At 47.4% G+C, this 14,918-nt stretch overlaps 1 protein-coding gene across 8 annotated transcripts in view; it reads left to right on the top strand.

Moving 5' to 3' along the window:
- TP63 (tumor protein p63) overlaps positions 1 to 14,493 on the top strand; it is a 154,495-nt gene extending 140,002 nt beyond the window's left edge. For all 8 annotated transcript variants that reach the window (XM_038417176.2, XM_043492257.1, XM_043492258.1 and 5 more), the window contains 4 exons: positions 7,253 to 7,410; positions 8,752 to 8,896; positions 9,916 to 10,009; positions 11,752 to 14,493. In XM_038417176.2, coding sequence (XP_038273104.1) covers positions 7,253 to 7,410; positions 8,752 to 8,896; positions 9,916 to 10,009; positions 11,752 to 12,048 — 694 coding nt within the window. In that variant the 3' untranslated portion in view covers positions 12,049 to 14,493. The remainder of the gene's footprint in view (positions 1 to 7,252; positions 7,411 to 8,751; positions 8,897 to 9,915; positions 10,010 to 11,751) is intronic.
- The last annotated feature ends 425 nt before the right edge of the window (positions 14,494 to 14,918 follow it).

Raw genomic sequence — 14,918 nt, 5'->3', positions numbered from 1 at the left:
TTTTCATGCAAAAATGTCAGACTGCATTTGGCAGGTAGGAAATATAATTGTCTTAATATTTTGGGAGAGAGAGAAGAAAAGCCTAATGGTGATCAAAAAGTGTTGCATCTGAAAAGGTAATCAGAAAATATTTCACTATAATTACATTGTCAGATACCCTTCCCCCCTCTCCCTCTCTGTCTCGTATTCCTTTCTGTCTACTCATTCTTTGATGCATGGTTTTCCCTAGTTTACGGGCATGCCAGATACCTTCATGATCATAGGTGGGAGGGTTAGCAACAGTTTTCATCCTGCATATGCTACAGACAAAGTCTTGAGTGCATTTTTATAAGACCAATATATATTTTAATTTGGAAGACACTTTGCATTCAGTCTACCAGCCACACCAGTTTAAACCACAGACTTGCTGCATTACCAGGGAATCCTAGAATGTAGAGATGGGAAAGATCCTTCCACCAGTTGCCGTATAGAGCCCTCCAATATTCTAGCTGTAAATGCAATGAGATTTCCTGTTTCCCTCGAGATTATTCGTCAATCTGTAATGGACGTGACCAGGAGAACACTTTCTCCAATTCAACCAAAATTTTTCGGTGTTCAGTTTCGCTCTGGTACTTACTGTTCAGGTAGTGCAAACTGCCCTTAATTTGGATTGGCCATAAATTGATTAAAGCAATTTTACAAAGTGTTCCTAAATTAGGAGCTATCTTATCACTTCTTTCCCAGCAAAGTACCTCTGCAGTATCAAAATAGCCATAGCTTGCAGACCATCGACTGGCTTTCAGTCTACATGCGCATGCTCCCCATTATCCATGCCCAGGGAATTCATTTTTCAAGTCAGCGTCAGTAAGGCAGAGCAATCCAAATGCTTGATGTGGTCAAACTGCGGCATGAATTTGCACAATTGCACTGCAGTCAATAGAAAAATAACAATGTTATCTGTGACGTTTCCGTTCACACCTTGGTCTAGTTACTCACCGTTAACTGGTATGAATGCTAATGGTCTGCCTTGCATGCTTTTTATCGTTTGCATGCATTGTAAGCTCCAGGCATTTGGATGGTGCTCTGACTGGAGGACTATCACAGGGAAAGGGAGCAAAAAGGTAGGGCTAAGTGGGAGGAAGTAGTAGTATGTTTTATTGTGCAGATTATATAGAGCCTCCCCCCACATGCACCACATTTAAATCGTGTGGATCTCAGTGCTACCCTATGCATTATATTCCATGTTGCATAGAATAACCAGCCTTGGAAGTGTGGCGGTGGTGTGGTTGGTAGATTAAGTTAATGTAACCTTCTTGCAATAAATTGGATTATCCTCCTGTCGGGTACCAGCCTCTGTTTTTAAGCAAACAACGTGTGGGGTGGTCTACGGTTAGACCTGGGTTTTTTCCCCAGCTGTGAGTGCTCTTTCCCACTCATGGTTGATCAGTATGTTAGCAGTAGCTGGAATCAACACCAAAGACGTATTTGTGCCCCGTGATTTGGAAATTGAATTTCTGCGTCCATTAATCATGGCGCTCTTTTTCTGTTACTTTTCTTCATTCTTGGGTACTCCTACTAGGGCTGTCTGGCATGCTGAACCTTCCTATCCAAGACCCTTGCATGCAGGCCCTGAGCCACGTGGGGTTTCTCTTCCCTCTAGTCCATATTGTGATCATGAAGGTAGAAAGAAGGTATTTCTCTTCTGGGTTGTTTATAAAGGTCCTAAGCCTTCATCTTCTCTTTTCTCTGGTTCGTCCTCTACAGTCTCCTTTCGGCCTGCTTCAGGAGTGAACTCACGGACTCCAGGAGAGAGCCTCCCAAACAGAGCGATGCCATCTTAAAACATTCCATCCCCCCAAACCCATCAGTCTATCCATGAGCCAAGCTGGGGGGGTTTTTTGTCCAGCTCATGGGACTAGGAACTCTATGGCAAATAAAAACAAAAAAACCAGCTTGTTAGAAACAGAGAGAATAGTGAAAACAATCTCTTGAAGGGACTCAAACTTTGTAAGAATAAACCATTCTGCAGATCTCTTAGCTATAGCGTTAGCATTGGGAGGTCTGAAACCACAATGGCGCCTTCCTCAATGTATTTTTTTTTTGTAATATGTTTGTTAAAACTCTCTACCGTTACTTTTGCTGTATTTGTGAAACTCGTGAGAGTTTCTCTGAGCAGGTCTCAATCGTAAAATTCCTCTTGTCTTGTTAAATTAAAGATGTTTTCACTCGGGGTGGTGGGACGGGGGATATGTTTAAGAATAAACAGCTGGGGATTGTGACTGTTGGTCAGGTAATCCTTGTTTTAATGCTGGTCATGCAGTAGTAATGCAAGTAGTTAAAATATTTTGTACTGCTGGACAGACGGAGGTGATAAGCACATTAATTAGCATAGGCAAGAATTTTTTTTCTTAGAAATATGACCTCCAACCTGGATTGTTAATTGTCTCTCCTTGATCATAAAGGGTCTGTTCCACAGCCCACTGAAGTCAATTGAAAGACTCATTGACTTTGTATCAACCCTACTGGGACCAATCCAACTCCCACTGAACCTGAAAAGGTTTCTGAAGTTAACAGACTTCACTGAGGGTTGGACTGAACCTATGGTGGATTGTGAAGCCCTAATTCTTCTTTGAGGTGCTCACATCAGTGTGGATCCCACTCCTAGGTACGCAAGGGCCTCTCAAGATAGGAATCTTCTGAGTAGCCATATCCATTGGGCTGCATCTGCACAGTGATCTCCTCCTGTTCCCACCAGCCAAGAGCATGAAGTGTGTCCACAACACACTGCCCATTGTAATGAGAAACAGCTAATGATGTTCACTTGCTACCCCCTACTGTTTCTTAGATTTAATGTGTTTGATAGATTTCAGTCCTAATTATCCTTCTACACTTTGTTTTCTAGTCTGGTTATTTAACAAAAAACAAAAAGCCGACACGTTTGGTGCTTAGCACCTTTCTCCGCTAATGGCTGACTCAAAGCCTTCAGGCTTCAAGCTATGTCCATCTTGTGATGGCTTAATTCTTCTAATGACCACAGCTGTTCCTTATTCTGTCTTGGCAAGAGCCACATCCCGGATCAGTGCTCCATGTGCAACTCCTTCTCGGCGAGAACTCTGAAATCCAGGGGGTCTCCATCTCAAATTCTGCCTCTCAGAACAATCTGTGAGGGTAACTTCTGATGCAGAGGCAAGAAGTGCCACCTCCAAGACAGATTTGCCCTCTATTAAATCCTCATGCCCCCACTAGCCAGAATGTGACACAGAGGACCAGGGCCAGCAAGAAATCATCAGTGTCAGGCAAGCACTTGGTACCGAGGTCTGCTCTGGCACTGGAGAATGGTACAAGAGAAGGAAGGACAGACCTGGCTCCTAGCACTGGTCCTTGGTCTCTCATGGGTAGAGTGACCAGATATCTCATTTTTAAAGGGACAGTCCCATTTTTGGGGACTTTTTCTTATATAGGCGCCTATTACCCCCCTTTATTCTATTACCTTGACAGGGCGAAACCCTTCTGGCTATTTGCTTATCTCTTCGTTGCCATCTCTGGTGCAGCCAAAGGTCAAGCAGTCTCCTTCCAGAGACCATCCAAGCTAATCACGCTGTGCCTATCAATCTGCTACCAAATGGTTGACATGCCTCTCCCTCCCAGTATTACAGCTCATTCCTCTAGAGCTTAAGCTGCATCCTCAGCCTACTTCGGGTATGTCCCCATATCCGAAATCTGTGAGGTTTCCATGTTCCCAGATCCCATGAGGAAACAGAGGGTTGCGGCCTCTCTGCTTCTTAGACCCTTAGCCTGGTGGGTGGGCATCATGAGGACGCCATGGTGCAGGCAAGTCTCAGCAGACACTGCTATTCCAAAAATTCCTGTCTTGCACACTCTCCTCGAGTGGGATCCACACTGGTAACTACATGTGCAAGAACCACAGTTACTATCAGGTAAGTAACCGCTCTTTCATGTTGGTGAGTGCTTCTTATTGACTTCAGTTGGACTATGCATGTGAGTAAATGTTCACCAGTGTGAATAAAGGTCTTGTGATCTAGGCCCTAGAACTTGTAGGATTTGCCCAACTGGATTAGACCAGTGATCCATCAAGTCCAGTATCCTGCCTTTGATAGGGGCTAATACTTCCGAAAGTAGCCCTGCCAACCCTGCCATGCTTTGCAAGTGGAAACATTTCTTTCCTGACCCTTCCAGATGATCAGTTGATGCCCTGAAATATGAGAGTTGATTACCCTTACAGTAGCTTGCATAACTACAAATGTTGTTGGCCATATGCTTAGTTAGTCTCAGTACAAAAAAAGAAAAATCAGCTGCAGTATTAGATTTTGTCCGTTTTGTATCAGACTGTTCCAAGAAGTGTAATAGTCTGTTGATTGAAGTCCTTATGCCTTGATATTAAAATGCTTTTCATTGGCATTGGTATCAAACAGATTTTAATGCTCCTATTTATAATCTTCGTTAGGACTCATTAAACATTTTAAAATAAGAGCTTCATCCACAAGGATTTTTAATATGTGTAAAGAAAAAAAGGGAATTTGGGGAAACAAAGCAATTTGTTATAAACAAATCTCCAAACGCCAGGTAGTCTGTGTGTTTCATACAAAGAACTACTTTCTTGTGTTACTGAGGCCGTTGCTACGTGGATGTGTGATGTTAATTTTCAATAAACTTTTGCATCTTGGTTTATCTTGGGACTTTTCTTTTTCTGTCTGCCTCTTAATTATCTGGGTATCTTCTTACATGATAAAATAGTTGAGCTGAAGTGCTTAGGGCATAAACATATGAAGCCTGATTGTCAGCTCACGCCTGGTTTGTACCTGCGACTCCACTGGCTTCAGGGAGTCAGACCAGTGTAAATCGGGAGGAAGTGAGAGGAGGATCAGCTCTGTGTGAGACAATTGTGGGCGGTATTTTCAAAAGCATTCAGCATTAGCCCAACTCCGCTCTCACTGAAGTGTGAGCAGGTGAAGCCTTATATCCAGTGCTGCTTTTGAGACTCCTGCCCAAGAGATCCAGGCACCCCCCAAAAATCATCTTACAAGCATTGTATTTTTTAGAAGTAAAACCCCTCCCAAGCTTTATTAAATTCTCTTCTGCTGACACTCCATTGACCTGACGAGTTAGGCTGGTGAGAGCTTGTTACGTGGTGGTTGGCTGCGTAAGCATCGCAAGCAGGAGATCTGCTGTACCAGGCATCCGCTCAGCCCTTTTGGTGCTCATGTTATCCAGAGTCTGGCTAGTGTAAGCACCCAAACTTGTACCTTAACTAAACCCCCAAATCCAAACCCCTTCTGAACTTTAACAAGGCATCAATCTGGACCTGAACTTGGTGGCTGGCCTGGACTTTTATAATGGTCGAACTGAAACCTCTGATATAAACCAGCACCCCTGCCCTGAAAAGTTGGCTCTGAATTTCAAGGCTTGGATTCATTTCCCCTTGGCAGCTGCATCCATCACTAATGTTAATTGTATGTGCCTTGCGCTGTCTCTTTTCCTTGGGTCTGTAAAGTTTATTTTGGATCTTGTCCTACATTTGTGCCCCCAAAATACAAGGAGGTCCCTTCACGCGCTTCTGTAACTCCTATAACTGTGTTATTAGTCTGCACTTCCTCAGGCTCCAGATGTCTTCTCCACCCAATGTAGCAAGTCTAAAAAGTGCAGGGCAGGTGGAGACCACCTATCTGTATGGAGGTAGGGCTTGGGTGTTAAAGATTTCAGTAGGTCATCCAGAAATTAGGGTCTTTTAGTTTAAAAGAAAAAAAAATCTATACAGGCAGGAAATTTATGGTGAAGTCCACAATTCCAGGTGGTCCATGAGATCACACATGCATTCACACAGAAGAAAAGTCAGTTCCCAGGAATCCAGTGTAATGGGGTAGAGAACAGATGAGTGGGTTTCCTGATGGGAAATAATGGGGAGAAAATTCCCCCTCCCCACAGGTACTTCCTGATTGGAATGTAGCAAAGCAATCACTCAAGCGCTGTAGCTCTGCCAGGCAAGAAGCTGTGTTAGAAATCATCTTGCTTGGGAAGCTTGCCCGGTTCCCAAGCAACTTTGCCCCCAGCATTCTAGATCTGTGCCCAGCATACAGGGGATGGGGATGGTCTCTTATGACAGCGTGACGTGCTGCTACTGCCAGTTGCACTATTAGACTAGCCTTAATGATCATTTTCTGCATATTCAAAATAATACCCAACTCCTGATGGAATGCCATGGCTGTAACGCAATCTGGGGACTGGGCTGCCATTCATGAGCACTTGGCTCTGGCACTCTCTCAGTCTTCCAAGATGAAATCCTGCCATGCAAGCAGTGCAGGGTCGGGAGGGGAGAGATCTCACAAGCAACTCCCCCTGGGCAGGCCTGTAACAGAAGCATCTATTAATACTAGATGGAGTGAGGCTGTTTGCATTGGAGGATTTGGAGAGGGTTTGGTTGGTTACCTTCTAGTTTTAGTGCACGAGGAGGCTGCTGGTTTAGTCTGGTTTGGAGAGTTGTAATTTGAGGCTGATGTTTTTTCAGAACAGCCTAAGGGATTTGGACACCTGATTCCCATTAAAAGTAACAGAAGCTGCATATCCAAACCCCCTAGGCTTCTTTTAAAATCTCAGTGTCCGTAGAGATCAAAAGCACCTACTGTCTCAGCTGGGAACTTCTGGTTGTAATGCACACCTGGAAATAGAGGGTCAGCCTGATTCTGTGAATCCTCAGCAAGGAGTTTTTAAAAAGGCCAATGTAATAATTGTTCCCTAACTTGAAAACTATCCCAGTGCCTGCATCTAGCTGTCAGTAATGACTAGTGCTGGTCGAAATAGCTTCATCGCTTTTTTTTAAATGAAAATGGATTTTTGAAAAGATATTGGCGCGGAAAAATATTTTTATATAAAATAAATAAAGAAAACACAAACGAAACAAAAAAAACTCTGAACATTTTTGGTAGAAATTTTCTGGGTTTATTTAAAACCAAAAACTGAATTTGTACCCAAAAAAACCCAAACTCCCCCTCCAAAAAATTTCAGTTTGTTCTTCCAACAACCCCTCCCCCCCAAAAAAATGTCTTGGGAAATTTGTGGTTTTTAATTATTTTTTCAACATTTCCTACTGAAAAATAGATACTTTTCAACTAGCTGTCACAGTGACACCCCTGTGATACCTGTAATTTATACTGAAATAGAGCCGATAACCCTCCTCCCCTGATACACATAAGACTTGGCTCAAGCTCCTATCTCCTCTATAAGCTTCGACACCCTTAACCTCTCCGTTATTTTGCAGGACTTCCATGCAGTCACAGTCATCGTATGGCTCCAACTCCCCACCGCTCAGCAAGATGAACAGCATGAACAAGCTGCCTTCGGTCAGCCAGCTGATCAACCCCCAGCAGCGCAATGCTCTGACCCCTACTGCCATCCCCGACGGCATGGGAACCAACAGTAAGGGGCTGGCTCTTTCTCTTCCTGTTCTGTTCTTGCTCCCCATCGACCTCGGTGTATTTAATGAGAGGGTTAGAAATGGGATGAAATGGCCAAGTGATCTCTCTCCATGTCCCAGCACCCATCTCCATTAGCCCCTCTCTGGCAATCGCAGCAGAGTGGCCGAGGTAGAAACACCTTCCCACTCAGAATGGCAGTCTCTTCTCCTCCGGGTCGGGAGGTACATCTGTACTGTCATTGGGAGGCGTAATTCCCAGCTTGGGCAGACAGATGTGTTAGCTCTGCATGTCATAGCGTGGTAAAAATAACAGCATGGTCCTGGCAGCGCGGGCAACATCTCAGGCTGGTTGACAGAGTCCAACCACCTAGGTTGTTGCGACCATGCTATTTTTGTCACACTAGCTGGAGCATCGCTAACGCATGTCTGTCTATGCAAGCTGGGAATCGCACCTAGCTGCTGCGTGCCGCGGACGTATCCTGAGGCATGTTCATGGGGGTGGAGCGGAGGAAGCATGCATGGCTGTTTGCCCATACTGCCCCTGCTCTGCAGAGAGCAAGTTTCAGTCTCCAGGGCTGTCGATCCAGCTACGTAGACCAACCCAGGTCGTGGAGCAAAGCCTGCTGCCCTTGAGGCAGTGCTGGTGCACAGGGCTGGGCTTCTGGAGATCTGGGTTCCTCTCCCAGCGTTGTCGCTGACTGGCTGTCTTTCACTGGGAGAGAACCTGGCGTCTCCGTGTCTCGGTTTCCCCATCTGTGACATGCTTGTCCCGCTTCTGAAGCCACTTTGAAATCACAGGGTAAACAGTGCTCCGTGTTGCAGGCCTGACGTGCTCCTGCAATAACCTCTTCTGCTTTTACCGTTCAGTTGCGTCCCCTTTCCCGTTCCAAAGAGAAGGTGCAACCTTGCCTCCGCGGTGCAGCTTTCCCTGGGTTCGGGAAAACGCTTCCTAAGTTCAGAGAAGATCTGTGCAGCGTGCACCTCTGATTGCAGCCTGTGGGGTACAGTCCCAACCACAGAGTGGTGCTCGGCCGCTCTGCCAATCCCTGTGCACCTTAGGGCTGGGGTTTCAGAGGCGCGAGACTCCCTGTGATTTTCTTAGGGGGCGTCGTGTCTCTGAAAACCAGGTGGTTTGTTCCCTCTGCTCCCTTGCATGGATTGTCATCTATAGTTGCACTAGTTAGGAGAGAAGACTTGAGAGCGCTCCTTGCCAAGATAACCCCTGTGATATAGCACACTGGGGTGCTTTGTGGTGGCATTTCCGAGTCGGGGAGCTGCCCTGGAAGGCCCATTGGGGTGGAATTCCAATGTAACAGTTCTCTCCCTTTGCTTGTTTCATCTAGTTCCCATGATGGGCACCCACATGGCAATGGCCGGAGACATGAACGGTCTCAGCCCTACGCAGGCGCTGCCTCCTTCCCTCTCAATGCCATCGACGTCTCACTGCACCCCGCCGCCTCCGTACCCCACAGACTGCAGCATCGTCAGGTGAGCGGGAGCAGGCCGGCGAGACCCAAAGCCAAGGACTGTAGAAAACAAGGCCTCATGCATCGGGGTCAAAGTATATGGGCCACACAGTCACCTGGGCTCTGTCTCATCCCCGTCTGTGGGGCTATTGGATTGAACCTCCCTGGGGAGGATGAGAGAGGAGCAGTTTCAATAGAACACATCCAAGGGGTAGGTGGGCCTTGGTGAACCGGCAGCACCATCCACATCTGCTTTTCTGAGCTTCTCAAACGGTAGTCAACTAACACTTACACCCCTCCCACTCGGAGGGGCTCAGCAAGGAGCTTCATCCCCATCACGTGGGAAGGAAAACGGGGCTACCAGCCCGGGGCCTAAAAGGCTGCTGGAGTCATCGGTAGTTGACGGTGCTTGGTTTCTTGCGGGATCAATCAGACTGAAGGGATTTTCTCATGGTCCTACAATAAGATGCTGTCAGGGCTGGGGATAGAACCAAGGGGCTTCTGACCAAGTCCTGCTTCCTCCTGGGTGCCCAAACAAGTTGGTTAATGCTTCCCTTAGCCTAACGCTGACTGTTAGGGTCGGATATGTTGTTTAGAGACACATCTGTGTCTGTGTAATGCATTTTAGCCCTGGATCTGCTGAGTGAAGCCCTCTCGCCGCACACTGCGTGTCAGCAGGGCAAGCTCTCCCCTTAGTGAAGTACCTCCGCTCTGACCCAGAAGGACTACCCCTACGGGGGCTTGCTCTCCAACGCTTGTGCTGCTGCCTTACCTCTCTGCTCAGGTCATCGCCTGCCACAGTGGCACCCTGGGAGGTGGACGCCTGTCTGCTAGGCACTGGACTGGGAGCCATCCCATGGCAGTGATGTCTGGTGTCTGCTGACCTCGGCACGCTGGAGGAGGTGACCCCGAGGGGGAACGTCTCAGCCTCCCACTGTCTAGCTGCTGCAAGGTGGTCGAGTCTTTGGTTATGCTACGGTTGGGCTATTGCAGCCAGGGTGATCCTTTTTCTCTTTCCTTCCCTTCCCTCCTCCCCTGCAGCTTCTTAGCGAGGTTGGGCTGCTCATCCTGCGTGGATTATTTCACGACCCAGGGGCTGACCACCATCTATCAGATTGAGCATTACTCCATGGATGTAAGTAACAGTCACCCTTTTGTTTGTGTGCTCTCTCCACCCCATTGGTTGGGGCCGGGTGGGTCAGAAATCCAGATCCCATATTTATTAGAGAGAGAAAGAGAGAGACATTTTTTTAAGGGCAGCTAGTTTTAATCCAGTCTATTGTGAACCAATGAAGGCTTCTTAGGAGGCTGAGAGATTGAACCCATCCCCAGTGCAGTAGGGTAATGGCTTTGCCTGGCGCAGAGTATTCAACTCTATTTTGGCCTCATGGTTGGCTCCAAACCCCACATCCATTAATTCTCCAGGTCTTGGTTTCCGTTTATAAGGGCTGGAAATACCTTGACTTACCTGCAAACTGATGGTCTCCAAAACAAAACAAAAGTGGCTGCCCATACATCGTCTGCATTTTTCCTCTCCTTGCCTCTGTTTCCCAGCCTGACCCTAATGATCTTGCCAGGTCGCTTACTGCTAAACTCTGGTCTGGTGCCACCTGATCTCTTTTTGCCCCTCCAATGTGGCTTCTTCTGCCAGGTTGCTTCCTCTTGTCCAATGCTGTTGCTCTCTGCTAGCAGGCTGCCCACTCCCCTCTTGCTCCCCAGGGCTCAGCCAGGCTGGGGTGCTGTTGCTTTTGCAGGCTGAGCTGATCTTTCCTCTCCACTACTGCAGCTAGAAGAGCTGATCCTAGCTGAATGCTGGCTTACCAAAACGACTGTGACCTCAATGAACAGCTGATGCCACACTTACCAAAGGGAGGCTGAGTCCACCCCTGCTGTATGCTAGCAAGAGAAGTGTCGGGACGCGTAGAGATGGCCGCAGACATGAGGCCCTCTAATTCACATACCCGTACCAAATTTTGTGGTGGTTTGGATCCAGAGCAAATTTATCAGCTGAATAGAACTGATCTGAGCCCAGAGGCCAGGCGGAGCCCCAAATGAACTCTTCCAGTGAGTCAGTGCCTCAGAGCTCGGATCAGAGCATTCCCGGAGTGGGGTTTGGAAGATGGTGATGGGATAAGTGGGGTCTGTCTGTTCCTGGGTGAGGATCAGTGTTTGTGTACAGCCCTGGAGCCTTAAAATCCCCCCGTTCTGTGTAGGGCTGTGTGATGGCCAGGACGCTGCCCTGCATGATGACAGTCATTGAATAGTGCTCAGTTCCCATTTGAAAACCAGTACAAAACCAGCTCCTTCTCTCTGGTGGGGGGATTTCTCAGTCTCCAGGATGGTGTGACAAGCTGCTTTGATCTCCTTTAACAGAGGCAGTTTTCAAGGCCAAGAGTTTCAAATATTGGGACCCAAAGCGAAGGTCCTAAATCCATTCTTCGGCTTACAAAGAAATGGTCAGATTCTCAGACGTGCTGAAGCCTCCCTGCCTCTCCCATGGCCTGAGCGGCAGAGCTCCTGGAGGCCGTTCTGGGAGACCAGACGGAGGAGAGTTTCGCACTTTTACATCGTGGTGGCTTGTGCCCGAGCATGTGTTTCTGCTCAGCAGGTCTTGTCTCCTAGTGTCATTTGAGTGGCCTCCACAAACATCCGTTCAGAAAGGGCAACCCAGAGAACCGCCCACCCTCTGAGTCTGGTAGTAATTCTAACCCATGCGTCCTGGGCCATAGCACTCTGATTTCAGCAGGAGAGGTGGCTGGGCAGCCCAGAGGCCATTTTCCAGCACGTCCATGGGAGGCAGGGTCTGTGTGTTGCACCTTGGGGGATGGCTGGGTCCGATGAGCCGTTGCTAAAGGAGATGACCTCTTTGCCTTCCAGGATTTGGTGAGCCTCAAGATCCCGGAGCAGTTCCGCCATGCCATCTGGAAAGGTATCCTGGACCACCGGCAGCTCCATGACTTCTCCTCCCCTCCTCACCTCCTGCGCACCCCCAGCGGCGCCTCCACCGTCAGCGTGGGCTCCAGCGAGACCCGGGGGGAGCGGGTCATCGACGCGGTCCGCTTCACGCTCCGCCAGACCATCTCCTTCCCACCCCGCGACGAGTGGAACGATTTCAATTTTGACATGGACGCTCGGCGCAACAAGCAGCAGCGCATCAAGGAGGAAGGGGAGTGAAGCCGCCAAGGCTCTGCCTCCGCCCCACCCCACTCACGAACTACTCCACCCTTCCCGTGTCTTCGTCCACTCGGACTGTACATGAGCAGAAGGGCAGAGGAACCTTACTCTAGCTAGCTTGCCCCTAATCCTGTCTCAGCCGCGTTCCTGGGCTCACGGCCTCCGTTGCGTAGCCAGGGAAAGAGAGGAGCGAGACGGGATGCGGATAGTGGTTTTCTCCATTGCTGTTGGCTTTCCTTTGGGGAGAGGGGAGCGGGGTTTGTCTTTTGGCTTTTGAAACCTACGTGCACGGGCGTCCTGACCCACGCCTCATCTTTCTCATCCACTCATTATAATTTTTTTTTTAACACGAGAAATGTGCCTTGATACCACAGAAAAATCAAGGGGGAGTCCCTGAATGCTTCACTTAAATGGCACTTTTCTGCAGAGCTGAGCGCTTCCTCCATCCTCCAGAGAGGCATGCCGCTCAGTGCTTCGGTGAGCATCCCATCTGCCAGCTACTTCCCCATTCCTGTCCTTCCCCGGCGCTCGGGAGAAAATGCCTGCTTCCTCTCTGACTCCATTCCCCTTCGTTCTGAATGGATGTGAGCTCTGTGCTCATTTCACTCTCACAGACAGCCTGCCCTCCTGTTGGGGTCTTTCCTTTAGCGGTTTTGCAGTTGATTGTTAAGAGCCTTACGAACAAGGCTTAGACGTGTTTGTAGTTTGGCAGGCTGGTCTGAGGAGGACACAATGTTAAACCTCCAATTAAATTGAGAAGAAATAAGTCAGAGGCTACAGGCCAGTTTGTATGGCTGAGCTACTGTAGGCCCAGACAATCCCTCATTAAGGCTTCTCTAGGGATGAATGGTTTCCTTCCAAGGAAAGCACAGCCATCCTAGAGATGTCCATAATAGACTGAACTCTGCTTCACTGCCAATAATTGCCTTGAAACAAGTATTTCCAAAGCTCGGTGTGATGCCATGAATGTTACTGCTGCACAAAGTGGTGTTTACATTTACAGGGTTAAAACCCAGCTGTTGACTTGTTGGTCCAGCAGCACTTGTGGTGTTTGCGGTGAGAATACTAATTACAAATAACAGGAGCAACTGAGCCCAATGGCTGTTTTCACATGCAGATTGGCCAGTTGAAGAGAGTCCATTTCTAACACGGAGGAACAAATTCAAAACGGGTAGCGCAGCTCCAATAAAGCAGGCTTTCCTTTAGAGCAGGCCTCCATTTTGACAGGTCAGAATACCACGAAGGCAACTTCTGAGTGAGTTGCTTGCTTTACTGCCACACCACAGCTCAACGCAGTGCACACAGTGCTGCGGTACCATATACTTCATTTAAGCAAAGCAGAGCTCAGATCTTTTTAACTTGCATGTCTGCTCAGGTCTAAGTTGCTTTCAGTGACTGCCCCTCGGTAACTCCCAAACACTGCCACGTTCATTCTGAATAGCTCTGAAACCATAAAGCGAGATGGTTACCCAGTCAGGTCTGTGTATAGATTTTTTTTTTTTTCTATGTATAATTTTTGTTCCCTGATTTTTACTTCCTCTTGGGTTACCGGGTCTTCCAGAACCACAATAAGGTGTGTGTTTGTTTTTTGGTTTTTATAAATTGTAAGCATTTCCCAGTAAAATAATAATGTACCTTTATAACATGATAGCTGTGGAACAAATATACTATTTGTATTTTCATACTGAGATTCCTGTTACCTTGATGCAGTTGAAAGGCGGGGGAGCCACAAGCCTGTGATCGTTTTATTTTGTAACACTTCAAAGAGGAGAGTCCTAGATTTCAAAGTACTTAAAGCGCACAGCGTGCAAACTTCATTTGTGTAGCTTGCTACAAAAAAGGGAATAATTCTGCTCCTGACTCAATGCAAGAATTGATTTGGTCATGCACTGTTAACGGGAGGAAAGCATTTTCACAACTAGTTTGCAAAATCATGGGGGTGAAGTAGATTTGTCCCTCTTCACTTCGGTGGTTTTGTGATTTACATGGCAATATTCTTCTGAGCTGATTCAGGATTTTACAATAAAAGCTACTGACTGTAAAGTGAATGTAGTAGATACTGAATTAGATTTCTCAGCCTCTGTGCAAAGAGGGGCCTTCAGCCCTGGTTTTTCAATTCAGCAGTGAGGCTGAGCTCTTCATCTGCGGCATCTTTAAAGATTTGTATTATCTGCTGTGAAAAAATCTTCTGTGCATCTCTCCTGTGTACCACTATGGAGCCCACTTCGGTATAATCCTGCATCTTCAAGAGAGTTTGAACTGCTGTTGCTTTTACCCTCCCCCGAATAGCTGTGATTTTTTGTTTTGTTTGTTTTTGCTAGATCAAGCCTATGGGTTAATTGAGCTGATGATCTGCCAGTGCTTGTAGCAATGCTGGTGTTGCCTACACCAAAGGCTTGTGTGTGTTGAAGCCTATGGAAAATAAAAGTTGAATTGAAAATGAGACTGAATTTCCAAACCATTTTCGTCTTTCCCTTGCGCCTTTCCGGAGAGGGTGGGTGGCAATGCATCCCCTTCACCTGGCACGCCAGGCAATCACCTCCTTGATTTTTTTAAACCACTGCTGCTCAGCCGAGTCCTGGGGACCCTTTCTATATTCTTGGAATCATAGAATTTAACACCCAAAGGTACCAACCAGTTTGACCTCCTGTGTGTCACAGCCCCTTAAAATTTCACCCAGTAACCCCTGTATTGAACCAGATAATTTGTGTAACTAAATCATAACTCGCCAAGGCTGGATTTGAAAATATCCCGGGATGGAGAATCCCCCACTTCCTTTGACAGTTTGTACTCTCGCTGGTAACTGTGTGGGCCTTACTTCCTGTTTGGATTTGTCTGGCTGCAGCTTTCAGCCAGTCGTTTTCTTGTGG

The sequence above is a fragment of the Dermochelys coriacea genome, chromosome 9, assembly GCF_009764565.3.
Source record: "Dermochelys coriacea isolate rDerCor1 chromosome 9, rDerCor1.pri.v4, whole genome shotgun sequence".
In the NCBI taxonomy this organism is placed as follows: domain Eukaryota; kingdom Metazoa; phylum Chordata; order Testudines; family Dermochelyidae; genus Dermochelys; species Dermochelys coriacea.
The sequence above is the reverse complement of the archived record's forward strand: the minus strand, read 5'-3'. Positions and strand labels throughout refer to the sequence as shown.